The following is a 15,339-nucleotide window of genomic DNA, read 5'->3' as shown; positions in this document are numbered from 1 at the left end:
GACTTTCATTCACGTCCACCAATTCCAGAGCCAAGTGATACAGCTGCAAATGAAGTAATCAGAGGGAACTTTCAAAACCTGGATCTGTATGAAACCAAATCATACTGTCAGCTGTGCATTAGTGGGCTGTGCTGTCCCTCCTAGTCATAAGACTGTGGTCCCACTCAAGCATCTTGGGCACGTAGTTTAGGCTTTTCTTCTCAACCCAGGATTTAGGGTTGTGGACATGTCGTCATAAGATTTTAAGTCATCTTCTCCCTCAAGAGTACATTCTCAAGGATCCCAAGGGCCTACTTTAAATAAAATGGGAATTCCTCCTGACTAATATTTCTCTCCCCAAAACATGAAAAGGCAGATTATATTGTTATTACAGTGTTGCTGCTTGTGGGACCTTTTAAGATTGTTGCTGCAGTCTCTATACCAATGCTTACATATCAAAAGCAGTTCCCTGGCTGCAAAGTGTTTCTAATGCCTAAGTTCGTCAAATACATTAAGTTTTTCTGCTACTTTTCATGCTAGAAATGTGATGACTTTTGACAGCAGTCACACTACAATGGTCACTACCTGCTGAAAAATTCAAGTATAGGCAATATAAGAATTCAAGTATATACAATTTCCTACCCAGGATCATCCATTATGCATCCAGCCCATTTATCTTCACAGTTGCAGTCAACTGAAAGAAAAAAAAAGTTCTGATCATCGCAAAGATTGTTGTGAAGAATGAAATTCTGCATTACATTTGACTTTATGTAATAATTTACAGCATCCTTTAACTTAGTTATAAGTCAATTCACTTAAGATTCTCTGTGCAATACTCAAAGCAATAAATGGAACTCGATTATTTGTCTTCGTACCGCAGCTGAGAAACCCGCATAATAAAGTAGAACTGATTCATAACCGTGTAATACATTGATCTTGATCGTAAGTCATGCCACAAAATCCCATTATCTTTGAAACTACCAAATAGTTGGAACATAGAACAAAAACTTCAATCATTGTCAACATGCAAGAACAGAATACGGGCAATGCACCTTATTGATCTCTGCACCACTTTCTTTCTGATATAGTGTTTACATTTTAATCCACAATTTATAGTGACAGACTTGGGCTTCTTGCCACAATAAGCATTGTTCTCTTTAATGCTTTCTGTCATTGTTTCTTTGCTGTATTCTTTTTCCTAGTGGATAACATTTCCCATGAGAGGTGGCTTTTCCCTAAGAGTGTGTTAATGATGCTATTTATGCAGCATAACTTAATGTTAGACATTTGGAGACCTACAAATAACTAGATGTCACAAAATGCTGATGTTTAAGAATGTATGATACAAATTTAATTCAATATATACTGTATATTATGGATCCAATGAGATACTTTCTCTTGCACCTTATTTACTTTTAATTAACTGACTTGACTGCAAGTGCTGAATTTTGTCAAAAGCAATGTTGAAATCCACAGTGCTAAAAAATGTAGGCACATCCGAAACATAGACAATATCAATAACTCATCAAGCAATCTGCTGGAAGAACTCAGTGGGTTGAGCAGCATTTGTGTGGGGAGAAGAGTTGCCAACATCTTGGGTTGAAATCCTGCACCAGGACAGAGAGTGGAGAGGAGAAATGGCCACTAAGAAGACAAGAGATGGGGACATTGAAAAAGGAACACAAGGTGATTGGTGGACTAGGAGGCAGAAGGAATAAAAACTGGGCAGAACTTATGGGAATGTGGGGAGAACCGAATGGGTTAAAAAAGAATGAATATGGTTGATAGTGCAGACACTGTTGGCCTAAGGCCTGCTTCTAGCTTAAATCCTTCTATTTCTCAATGGCAAGGGTTCCAAACCTGGGGTCCACAGATCCCCCATTTAATGGTAAATCTCACTGATATGAAAAATGTTGGGAACCCCTGCTCCATGGGATAGTAACCTGATAGTAGAATTTCATTGAATCACAAGCAAGAGAAACAGAGCAATCTTTTCTTTTGTAAATATGATTGTGCTCTGAGAAAGGATAAATTCTTGTGAAGGTCCAAAGAATTTTACACTAAGTTCAAAATGATGAAGGTCAATCAGAATTTGGGGCTTTTAATCTGAAAAAAGAACGCTACATAGGTAATGTGTGACAGGTAGGTTTGTGGAAACTATATTAAACTGAAAAGGTTAGTGAGTGCCAATGTAGGTCTCTTATGAATTAATGAAATCATAGAGGATAGGCAATGGACAGCAATTTAAATTAATTACATGATCTGCAAAAAAACATTTCTTAAAAAGAATAAAACAGAACAAGAAAAAAAAAATTTAAAAAGATAATCAAATATCGGAAAGGTTTGTAAAGTTCCCAGAAAAGTGGTACACCTAAAGTTTGAGAGTGTTTTAAAATTCAGAAAAGGCAGACTGAGAAATTGATAAAAAGAATAAACCATTCAGAAGCAAAACTTCTATACATGAGTCAAACTGAAAAGGTTAGTGAGTGCAAATGTAGGTCCCTTAGGAATTAAGGAAATCAGAGGAATTAAACAGATACATTTATCCGTAATGCCAAAGCCCAAAATAAATCTCCCTGGACTTACTGGAAGACCGAGAAAGAAATTTAATCTAAGTAAAAAAAACAACCACTAGCAAAATTAACAAGCCTGAACACTGATAAATACTAACGATTTGATAATCTACTCCCAGGGGTTTAAATAGAGTGAATGATTTGGTTATCATGTTCCAGAATTCCAAAGGTTCCTACAGATAAAGGGTGTGACCCAAATTCTTAAGAAAGGAGAGACAGAGAAAATACAATCAACCTGCTAGCCTGCACATAATGTATCTTTCTATTTGTGGGGTGAACTGCTCTGTATGAAATATTCCAGGTCTTCATAACATTGCAGTAAACCATTGCTATTTTTGTATTTTTACCCTTTGTTTCAATATAATTGAAGGTCAATACTTCGCTTCCTTTCTTGATGTTGTGCTGTACTTACACATTAACCAGTGGTTCTGGGTGTTTAGAGGGGGAAGCCAGATCTCTAAACATCAAAGTCTTTCAACCTCTTAACAATAAAAAAACTCCACTTTTCTATCAAACTGGATAACATTAGGTTTTTCCACATTATATTCCAATTACCATTTCCTCACCAATTCTGTATGATCAGCAAATATATGATTCCCTTGTCCAAATCATCGTGAACGGGTAGGGTCCCAGTACTGATTCTGCAAAACACATCTTGCTGCAATTTCCCAACCTTGTTCATTCCCAGTCCCTGCTTTTCATTCATCGACCAATCCTCCATGCATGCCAGTATTTTGGCTCCAATTGCATGTGGCCTACTTTTACACAGCACATAGAACAGTACAAAAAAGGGCAGATGCTTTGGCCCACGATGTTGTGCTAACCTTTTGACTTACACTAAGATCAATCTAACCCTTGCCTCACACCTAGCCCTGCATTTATCTTTCAGCTATGTAGCTATCTAACAGTCTCTTAAATCTCCCCAGCTCCTGGCAGTGTGCTCCACCCACTTACCTCCTCACCTCTGACATCCCACTTTATATTTTCCTCCAACAATCTTAAAATTATGCCCTCTTGAATAAGCCATTTCCACCCTGGGAAAGGGCAGTGGTTGTCCAGTCTATATTTACCACTTATTATATTATACACATCTATCAAGTCAGCTCTCATCTTCCTTTGTTCCAGAGAAAAACCCTGGTTCAATCAGCCTCTCATAAGAAATGCTCTCTAATCCAGGCTGCATCCTGGCAAGTCTCTTCTGCACCTTCTTTAAAATTTCCACATCCTCCCTATAATGGGGCAACCAGAACTAAACTAAACACAATACTCCAAGTGTGGAGTAACTCTGGCTTTATACAGCTGCAACGCTCCATTGCGGCTCTTGAACTCAGTCCCCCAACGTACTATACACATTCTTGTGGGGCATTATTGAGGGATCTGTGGAGTTGGACCCAAAGACCCCTCTGTTCCTCCGCACTGCTAAGAATCCTATCATTAACCTTGTACTCTGCCTGCAAGTTTGACTTTCTGAAGTGTATCACTTCACACTTTTCAGGACTGAACTCCATCTGCTTCTTCTCAGCTTAGCTCTGCATCCTGTCAACATCCTATTGTAACCTACAGCAACTTTCTCCACTATCTATAACACCAGCAACCTTCATGTCATCTGCAAACTTATTAACTCACCCTTCCACTTCCTCATAAAGTCATTTATAAAAATCACCAAGAGCAGGGGTCTCAGAACAAATCCATGAGGAACACCATTGGTCACTGACCTCTAGGCCAAATATGCTCCATCTGCTACCACCCTCTGCCTTCTGTGGGAAAGCCAGTTCTGAATCCACGCAGTCAGGTTCCCTTAGATCTTATGCTCCCTGACATTCTAAATAGGCCTACCATGGGGAAATTATCAAATGCCTTACTAAAATCTATTCTATCTTCATCAAATTGTTTTGTCAATACCACAACGAATACAGTCAAGGCTTGTGAGGTACGACCTGCCCCTCACAAAGTCATGCTGATGATCCCTAATCAAACTATGCTTCTCCAAATACTCATAAATCCTGCCCTTAAGAATCCTTTGCAATAGTTTGCCAACCACTGATGTAAAACTCACTGATCTATAATTCCCAGGATTACCCCTAGAAGAAAACTCCCAAGACTACCTCTAGAAGAAAGGCATAACACTTGCCGCCATCCGAACTTCTGCTACTACTCCTATGGCCAGTGAGGATGTAAAGATCATCACCAAAGGCATAGCAATCTCTCCCTTCATTTCCCATAGTAACATGGGGTACATCCTGTCTATGCTCATATTTTTTCAAAAGTTTGAGCACATCCTCTTTTTAAACATAGAAAAGCTCCAGCACATCAACCTGTTCCACACTGTACTCACCATTGTCAAGGTCCCTCTCACGGGTGAATACTGAACCGAAGTATTCATTAAGGACGTTACTCACCTCCACCAGCTCCCGCCAGATATCTCATCTTTCATCCCTGATTAGTTCTATCCTCACTCTAGTCATCCTCCTGTCTGTAGATACGTGCAGAATACCTTATGGTTTTCCTTAATCCTACTCACTAAGGCTTTCTCAGGTCCCCTTCTAGCTCTGCTATGTCCTTTCTTAAACTCCTTCTTGCCTACCTCATAACTCTCAAGAGCCCTGTCTCGTGATGTTTTGTAATTCCAAAACTGATTGAAAGATAAACACGGGGAGTCCAGAGATAAACGAGTGTACTTCATTTTTACTTTTAGCGAGGCACACACATGTCATGGTGGCATAATGATGTATGCCATTCACTTACTTTTACAAATAACCCATAATGAATTATGTAAACAACAACAAATGTTTAATCAAACAACACATTTAGAATATTACTGAAATATTACTGACACAACACCCCTCCCTGCTTGTCTATAAACTCCAACTCAATACAGAATGCATCTCAACTATATACACAGTATACTATACAAGACATCAACAGCATAATAAATTCTAAATTGTTCCATTCAGAACCAAAGATCTAATTGCTGTGGAGGGTTTCTTACTCTTGATGGATATCATTTTTCCTGACGGGGTTGGGTGGGGGGGGGGTCACTGCGCTTGGCAGCAGAGACTTGTGGCTATGAAACAATCTCAGGTTTTGGGGCCTCTTCCAAGGTGGTTCTAGAAATTGGTTCAGGGACTAGAGGTTCTGTCAGTCCTGGACACCTTTCTTCTCCAAGAATTGACTCTGCTCTCCTTAACTGATCTATGTGTGTCATCTCGAGATGACATCAGACGCAATCTCTACTATGTAGGAGAGTGGTCCAGTTCTGACTTTAGACTTGCCAAGTACCCACTTTTGATCACCTCTGTAGTCCTTCACCAGGACTGCTTGTCCAGGAGTGAAACATCAAACCTCCTTGTTTGAGGAGTCCTCAATTTGTCTCAGCTGTTTGTCTGGCATACTCCTTCGCAGATTGGGTTTGAGCAGATCCAAGTGTGTGCACAAGGGATGACTTAGGAACCACATAGCTGATGACTTGTTGGTTGTGAAGTGTGTGCTACAAGGAGGAAATTGGTGAGCTTCTGATTCAGTGTCAGTGCAGTGTGTTCTGCTAACAGTGCTCGCAGAGCCTTCTTTAAACTCTGGACAAACATTTTCAGAAAGCCATTTGTAGCTCGGTGGTATGGTGCAGATGTAACATGTCTTATTCCATTCGTTTTCAGGAATGACTGAAACTGCTCCACAGCAAACTGTGAACGATTGTCATGGACTAAGTGTTCTGGAACACCAGTCCTGGAGAAGAGGCTTCTCAACACCTCAACAGGGTGCGAGGCTGTAGTGAAGCACCAGTCCTCGAGAAGAGGCTTCTCAACACCTCAGCAGGGTGCGAGGCTGTAGTGAAGCACCAGTCCTCGAGAAGAGGCTTCTCAACACCTCAGCAGGGTGCGAGGCTGTAGTGAAGGCCGTTGGCAGCACATCTGGCCACTTTGTAGCTGCATCCACTACCACCAAGAAATGTGTGCCTATGAATGGTCTGGCAAAGTCCACATGAATTCTCTGCCAGGACAACGCAGGCCATTCCCAGGGATGGAGATGCACTGACCTTGGCAACTTCTGGAAGTCTTAGCAACCCCAACAGAGCATGGCAAGCTGTTTGATATGCTGATCCATCCCAGGCCACCAGACAAAACTTTGAGATGACACTTACATTTTGACCATGCTTAGATGACCTGCATGTAGCTCTCAGCTTGGATGATGCAACAACTCTCAATCCCCACGTAAGGCAACCCTGTCAAGGGAAAGTTCATCTTGATGCTGGTTAAAGGACGAAACTGGAGTTTCTGCTGCACATTCTAGTCATTTTGGGTTGCCATGTAGACTTGAGAAAGCATGGAGTCTTTTTTGGTTTCCATTTGGATCACTTCTGCTGTAATAGGCAAACTTTTGATTTTTATTAGGGAGAGAAATATGTCCACTTCTGTAAATTTTTCAGGAAGTTCCTTTTCTCTGAGTGCATAATCTTTTAATCTTTTTATTACTGTTTTGAGATTTTGGAGATGTTCATTGTCATCCTCACCAGTAACAATGATGTCATCCAGGTAACACTGAGTGCCTAACCAGCCTTGCAGTACCTGGTCCAGAGCTTTCTGCCACAGTGCAGGCACAGGTGCTACTCCAAAGGTAAGCCTATCATTGCTCCACTCAGACTTAGGAAGAATTCTTTCAGTTTCCATGTGATCTAGCACACTGGCTATTTTATCTTTGTTTGTTCACATAATTCATTATTAAAGTACATGAATGGCATACGTCATTACGCCACCACATCATATGTGCATACCTCACTAAAGTAAAAATGCAAAGGAAACACACATATTCCTGGCTCCATGTTTTTCTTTACATTAATTTCTGAAGTTACAAAACATAACGGTCACTGTCTTCAGAATACGCATCCACTAAGAGATCTGTCACCTGACCAGATTCATTGTATGTACTAGATCCAGTATGGCCTCTCCTGTAGTCTGTCTAACTGCATTTTGTGTCAGGCATCCTTCCTAATATCCCATCCAAACCTTTTCCACAAAGGAAGTGCCAATCAATATTAGGGAAGTTGAAGTCACCTATGACAACAATGTTATTCTTATGTTTTTCCTAATCTGCCTCCCAATCTGCACCTAGTAAAACTATGTTGCAATGAGTGGGGGGAGGGGGATTGTCTATAGAATACTCTTAATACAGTTATTGCTCCCTTCTTATCTGACTTCCAACCACACTGACTCAGTAGCCAATCCCTCCCTTTCTATAGCTGTGATACTATCCCTGATTAGCAATGCCACTGCCCCACCTCTTTGATCTTTCTTCCTGTCCCTCTTCAAACATCTAAAATCTGGAACGTTCAGCAGCCATTCCTGCCTTTGTGACAGCCAAGTCTCTGTAATTACCACAATGTTTTGGTTTCATATATTGATCACTGTTCATAACCTTGTTCCCGATACTTCTCATGTTATTATAGGCATCCGTTAGACTCGTGAGACCATGGACTTGTGCCTTGGAAGGTTTCCAGGCCGCAGGCCTGGGCAAGGTTGTATGGAAGACCAGCAGTTGCCCATGCTGCAAGTCTCCCCTCTTCATGCCATCGATATCATCCAAGGGAAGGGCACTGGGCCGATACAGCTTGGCACCAGTGTCGTTGCAGAGGAATGCGTGGTTAAGTGCCTTGCTCAAGGACACAACATGCTGCTTCAGCTGAGGCTCGAACTAGCAACCTTCAGATCACTAGACAGATGCCTTAATTACTTGGCCACTCAGACACATGTCAACCCATTCAACTGACTGCACTGATAGCCCATCCACTTCCTATCCTTCCTCAAAGTCTCTCTACAATTTGCATCTGCCTTTGCACTAACTGTTCTATCTTCTGACCTCTCATTCTGGTTGACATCACCCTGCCAATCTAGTTTAAACCATCCCTAGCAGCTCTATCAAATCTGTCCGCAAGGACATTGGTCCCTCTCGATTTTAGGTGTAACCTGCTCCTTTTGTACTTGTCATACCTTCTCCAGAAGAGATCCCAATGACCAACAAACCTGAAATCCTGACCCCTGCACCAATTCTTCAGCCACATATTCATCTTCCATATCATTCTATTCTTACCCTCACTGGTGTGTGGCACAGACAGCAATCCCAATATTACGACCCTTGAGATACTGCTTTTCGGTTCCTACTTAGCTCGCTATATTCATTCTTCAAGACCTCTCTCATTTTCCTACCGATGTCGCTGGTTGCAATCTGTATCACAAATTCTCGCTGCTCAGCCTCCCTTTTAAGAATGCTGTGGACCCAACCTGAGAATCTCTGACCCTGACAACTGGGAAGCAACATAACATAACATCTGGAAGACTCTTTTATTCCCACTATTGCTAATTTTTTTCATTCACTCTAGAGGTTTTGATCCTCACCATTTCTGGGAGGTTTTCTGTGTCTTATTCTGTGAAGACAGACATCATACTTGTTTAACTTTTCTGCCATTTAATTATTCCATAATATAATTTTTCCTGCCTCCAATGGATCCAAATTAACTTGTGCAAGTACTTTCCTTTTCTATATATCTATTGGTAGAGTTGTATACTTAGTCAGCTCCATCATGGGCACTAGCCTCTGTAGTACCCAGGACATCTTTGAGGAGTGATGCCTGAAAAAGATGATGTCCATCATTAAGGACCCCCATCACCCAGGTCATGCTTTGTTCTCATTGCTAGCATCAGGAAGGAGATACAGAAGCTTTAAGGCACACACTCAATGATTCAGGAACAGCTTTTTCCTACATATGCCGATGAAATTAAATCTGATTCTGATTCTCATTGCATTACCTTCATATTTTATGATCGTCTTTCATTAAGCTTTGAACCTTATCCAGTTCTCGGACTTACTTTTGGCAACATTATATGCCTTTTCCTTTTATCTAATACTATTTTTATTACCTCTGTCTTCTTTGAGTCTGAGGAAACCTTGTAAATCCTAATAATCAGATAATGATAGAAAATTGTACACAAGTGAATTGCTTGGTGATACGTCTTTGATACTGATGAAATTTTAATAATACCCCCCACCCCCCCAGCAGGTTGGATTGTCTGACATAGTCAAGTATTAACTCTTTGCAGCTTCTCATTAATGGGTATTGTTAGAGATTCTGGGATTGTGAATGATGTGACTATAGCAGATATTAATTCAAATGAGCGCTGTCTTCAGTTTTTAATGTAAACTGCAAGCAGCAATCAGCTTGAAGTTAAAAGGACAACTTTGTAAACAAGCAATACTGTCTACAGTGCAGAGGCTGCTAGCCCACAGCAGAGGGCTGGCTGCTGAACAGATTTGGTTTGCAATGCGAAGTGACTATGAGAGTTCATCTGCCAAATGTAAAACCATGGGGGTATGTTAACTGGCCTACACCATTCCAGGCAATATGGGCCATTGTGACAGAGTTCAAGGAAAATTGCAGACTAGATGAATTATGTCACTTTGAACATCAAACAGTAGCAGGCACATTAGAACTATCAAACTCAGAATCAGCCCTCATAGCACTTAGTCGTGGGTGTCTGGGTTCTCTGTCCTCAGAAGCTTTTCCAGGGATTCCCAACCTTTTTTATGCCATGGACCCCAGTTTGGGAACCCTGTTTTAGACCATCCTTGTGAATTACTTTGTCCCAGCAAAGTTCTCTGAACATTCCGAAGTGTTTCCCGTTATAGATATGTTACTTACAGGAAGCATTGCTGAAATAAACAATGCCATTGTAGTTATTGAAATTGTATTGATCATCTGCTGTTACTTTTAATCTTAGATGTTTGTTTGTTTGTTTATTTATTTATTTATTGTGATACAACATGGAAAAGGCCGTTGCAGCCCTTCAAGCCGCACCATCCAGCAATCCCCCAATTCAATCCTACCCTAATCATGGGACAATTTACAATCACCAACTAATCTACCAATCGGTACATTTGTGGCATGAGGGAGGAAACCGAGCACCTGGAGGAAACCCAGAGAGAACATACAAACTCCTTATAAGTAGTGGTGGAAAATGAATCCGGGTCACTGGTACTATAAAACATTGTGCTAACCACTACACCACTGTGCTGTCCCAAGTCTGACGTACTTTGAGGAGAATGCCTGCTTGCTGTGATGAATAGAGACTTTTCGACCATCAGCTTCAATATCTCTCCAGTGACTAAGATGACAATCACAGCAGGTATGATCTGTTTCTTTGTTATTCCTTATATTTCACATTGCACTTATTTCTCTCTTTAACTTCGAGACATTACTCCAGCTCCTTTGACAAAATATTGGGTAAACAATTAAGGTGATGACAGAGAAGAATAAGTATTTCACATACGATATGCTGAGATTGCTTTCTTTGAAATTAATATTCCAGTGCACACTTCATATATCTTTTACAAAATAATTTATTAGCACACCTCTGAAAACTTACCATTCGTTCGCTTCGTATCTGAAAGCATGCCAAGATTTTGGGCTAAGTTCTGAGCGAGTGTGACAGCCATTTGATGCGCATTTCCAAACTGAAACAAAACATCACCAGTTAAAATAAGAACTCGCAAAAAGATTCTCTTCAATTCCCGGTTTCTTGTTAAGAGACCCGTTGTTTTACTGCCTCTGAAACACAGGAAAGTAGTACCAGTGCATCAGCTACCCAGCCAACGTCATCCAGAAAATGGTGACATGCTGGACTGACATAGAAATTGCCAAAATCAGAAGGTGAATGTCCGGAAACGTGCAGCTTTCTTGTCTCAGCTAGGACAGATCCTCAGCATCCCAGATGTTAATATGTTTACAGCAAAGTAGCTGTCCCCCATGGAATCTGCAGTACAACTCCAACAACCCACTGCCTGACCATTTGGAAATCCCAATGGTTCAGTGTCAGGCTCAATGGGTCACGATTTCTGCCGTTGCTTTCACAGCCTAGTTCTCTTGCTTCCTTTAAACTCACATGCTTCTCTTTCCCATGCACGCTTGAAATTGAAATTTACTGTTTCCTGTTTGCCTCACACCCTTTGAAAGTTACTGGGATCACTGGAAAATTTTATGACTCTACTGTGGAACAGTTTTTAAAAAGTAAACTAAGAGTGTATTAGAGAATTGATAATCTGGAAAATCAGCTGGTTCGGCACCAAAGCTCCAAATGTGTGGAATTAACATTTTTACCCCACAACTACACTTACAGCATGGCTAGATTTCAATCTGCAGATCTCCAGGACAGGAGTAGAAACATGCAGGACATGCAGATGTACAAATTGGCTGTCAGTATGGCCACTTCAATACAATTTCAGAACTGACTACCAAAGTGGGGAAGCGGAAGAAATTAAGAAGCTGGTACTTAAAACTGGCGGTGTGATAAACAGTGAGGGACAAAGGTAGAAAGTGCAGGAAGATGTCAACTGTGACGACAAACCAAGTTATCAGACGATTGATGCTTATGAGAGAGATAAGGGAGACAATGGAGAAACGTTCAAAATGTTAATGAGAGAGGAGAGAGAGATAACGGAAAAGAAACACAATTCAGAATATTGGCAGACCGGTTGCTTTGAACCTGAACTGTTTGAAGTTTGATGGACAGGCGCTACCCCAGCAGGGGGATAAAAAGAACAGGTTCGCTAAGGCACGGGACACACCACGAGATCACGAGATAACGAGACCCTGGAAGAGCGGTGTGCCCCCACAAGTTGGTGGAAGTTTGGAGGTCCGGTTCGTGGATACCAACCATAGACTCACAGGGTGAAAAGGTACGATCGGTGGAAACCTGGTGTGTGTGTGTCTGTCCTTGCCTGGGTGCCGGATTCACCTTGGAAGAACGGTCATATCCGGATCGAAGGGGTCACAGTCGGTGACCACAGCAGGATAGAAGACATAAAAGGGTCTGCCCGAAGCCAACTGCGAAGAACATCAAAGGTCTGCCTGAATCAAATTTGCATCTCTCTCTCTCTCTCCCCAACGGCACAACAGTGATTACTGCGAACTGTACTAAGCTGAACTGAACGCTGCGTCACTTAAGACTGATCATTTTACCACTAGACCTCGATAGAGCTAGGTTGATTCCTATTACCCTAGTTCTGTGTACATGTGTGTTTTATCATTGCTAACCTGTTGCATTTACATCCTTATGATTAGAGTACTGTGTTACTTCAATAAAACTTTATTAGTTCATATTAATCCAGACTCCAACTAATGGTCCATTTCTGCTGGTTTGGCAACCCAGTTACGGGGTACGTAACATAAGTGGGGGCTCGTCCGGGATTTTGAATGCCAAATTTGGGACTGGGTAAATTGATTGGGTTAAAATTCCCGAAAGAAAGAAAGGGCAAACAGTAGTAATGGAGATTGAGGAATTTCTAAAGGCGCCAACCTTGGAGGCATTAGAGAATGCCAGGAAATCAGAATTGGCGACTGTTGCCAAATGGTTGAATCTTTTTAAGGGGAAGTCGACAATGAGGAGAACGGAGATGCACAGAGCTATCACTGAGCATTATGTATCTAAAGGCGTGTTTCCCCAAGGGGAGCTGGAGGTGGTATCTATGGGCAAACCTGGTGGAGAAGCAGTACAGCTGCAGATGGAAAAATTGAGGCTCGAGCACGAGTTACGGGTAAGGCAGCTGGAACGAGAAGAGAGGGGCAGACAGTTAGAATGAGAAGAGAGAGAGAAGCAGAAGGACAGGGAATTTGAGCTGGAGAAGTTAGTGATGACACTAGCGCAGGGCCCCATGCCAAACCAAGGTGGAGGGTTCAGGGCGACCCGGGAGGTTAGGTTGGTTCCCCCATTTGAGGAGGCTGATGTTGATCAGTACTTTCTACAATTTCAAAAAGTCGCTGCAAGTCAGGACTGGCCGAGGGATAAGTGGGCTGTTTTTCTTCAGAGCATACTTAAAGGAAAAGCTCAGCAAGCTTACTCGGCATTGTCCGCAGAAGATGCCCAGAGGCATGATGTGGTGAAAGAGGCGATACTCAGGATTTATGAGTTGGTCCCAGAGGCATACGGGCAGAGGTTCCGGAATGTGAGGAAACAGTGGGGCCGCACGTATTTAGAGTTTGCTCATGAGATGCAGATGTATTGTGAGCGTTGGTGCGCCTCGAAAGGGGTCAATGGGGATTATGACAGACTGCTACAGCTAATACTGATTGAGCAGTTTAAAGGTTGTGTTCCTGAAGGTATGAGGCCCTATCTAGATGAGAAAGAGGCAGAAACCTTAGCCACAACTGCTAAGTTAGCGGATGAGTACGTGTTAACACACAAAGTGAAGTTTACCCCGAGTAAAAGCTACCAGAAGGGTAGTCAGGAGGACGGAAGTCTGCCAGAAAAGCCAGAAAGTAAGCCGGGGACTAGTGAGAAGGGTACGGAAGACCAGGAGCAGTTTAGTAGGAAGTCTCCTGGGGTCGTATGCTATAATTGTGGGAAAGTCAGTCACTTTACGTCCAGGTGCTTTGCCCCAAAGAAGGAGATGGGGAAAGGAAAAACGACGATTCCGACTGGCTGTATTGAGCTGGCAAACAAACCGCTAGGGGAGAAGAGGTCTGATGAAGTTCAGGAAGGGCGCGAGAAATTTATTTCGGCCAGATTGGTGTCGGTGAAGGAGGGGTTAAACCCGGTTCCAGTACGGATCTGGAGAGACACGGGAGCTTGTCAGTCATTGATCTTAAAGAGTGTGTTAGACTTTAGTTCAGAGACCCAGACTGGGGAGGTCAGGGTGATAAAAGGCATTGGGAAAGGGACTGAAGCAGTACCTTTGCACCAGATACACCTAAAAAGCAACTTGGTCTCCGGACCGGTCACGATTGGGGTGAGGCCCGAATTACCGATGGAAGACGTGGAGGTCTTACTCGGTAATGACCTTGCAGGCGGAAATGTGTACTCAGCAGTAAAACTGACAAGCCAGCCTGCCAGCATTGAGGCCCTGCCCATGGACTCACAGGTTTATCCCGTTTGCGCAGTGACTCGGCGCATGTCCAGAAAGGTTGCCGAAGTGAAAGTAGATTTAGCTGAGATGTTTTTACCAGCCTTGTACCAGGAGGGGTTAGAAAGTGAGAAGAAGGGGCGTAGTGAAACGGAAGTTGAGGTAGACCAATCATTAGCAAGGAAGGAATTTATACAGGCACAGGAATGAGACGAGGAGCTGATGGTTTCAGTAGAGACAGCTCTCTCTGAAGCAGAATTGAAAAGGGAGCCAGTGGGCTATTATGTGAAGGAGGGAGTACTAATGAGGAAATGGAGACCAAGTACCGTGCCCGCAGATGAGGAATGGGGGGTGGTGCACCAGGTGGTAGTGCCGAAAATTTATGGGGATGAGATTTTTAACCTGGCCCACAAGATACCCCTCGGTGGACATTTTGGGGTAAGGAAGACAGTCGAAAGAATTATGAAAGAGTTTTACCAGCCGAGCATGAGGGAAGATATTATTGAGTATTGTAGACGTGAGCCCACACAGTTACAGTCTATTGATATGTTAACAGCTTGCCACGATAAGCGAGCAGACCTAGTCGGTGTTATCACGAAAATTAATGAGGCTAGGGTGCCACCTGATAAGGGGAAAACCCATTTTGAAAAGATAGGTATGGTGCCAACCAAGATGGGAGAAGTCTATTGTTTTGGCCAGCTTTGCTGATAAGGTCTCTCCCTTAACCCCCGAACAGAGCAAGCCGTTGAGAAAGCTAATTAACCGGCACGCACACGTATGTACGGATGTCCCGAGGCAATGCAAAGAGCCAGGACATGGTGTTGTTGTCACATCAGGTCAGCCTAGTAAGCAACACCCCTATAGGATGATTAATTCAGTTATCAAAGGGCTAAAGAACGCAGAA

At 42.5% G+C, this 15,339-nt stretch overlaps 1 protein-coding gene across 3 annotated transcripts in view; it reads right to left on the bottom strand.

The window, feature by feature from the left end:
• Nucleotides 1-15,339, bottom strand: part of LOC140195455 (disintegrin and metalloproteinase domain-containing protein 22-like) — a 345,726-nt gene that overhangs the window by 126,725 nt on the left and 203,662 nt on the right. For all 3 annotated transcript variants that reach the window (XM_072253768.1, XM_072253769.1, XM_072253771.1), the window contains exons 13-14: nt 10,964-11,051; nt 622-673 (exon numbers count right to left, since the gene is read on the bottom strand). In XM_072253768.1, coding sequence (XP_072109869.1) covers nt 622-673; nt 10,964-11,051 — 140 coding nt within the window. The remainder of the gene's footprint in view (nt 1-621; nt 674-10,963; nt 11,052-15,339) is intronic.

Source organism: Mobula birostris, chromosome 3 (genome assembly GCF_030028105.1).
Source record: "Mobula birostris isolate sMobBir1 chromosome 3, sMobBir1.hap1, whole genome shotgun sequence".
Lineage (NCBI taxonomy): Eukaryota > Metazoa > Chordata > Chondrichthyes > Myliobatiformes > Myliobatidae > Mobula > Mobula birostris.
This window is presented reverse-complemented; position numbering and strand designations above follow the sequence as displayed.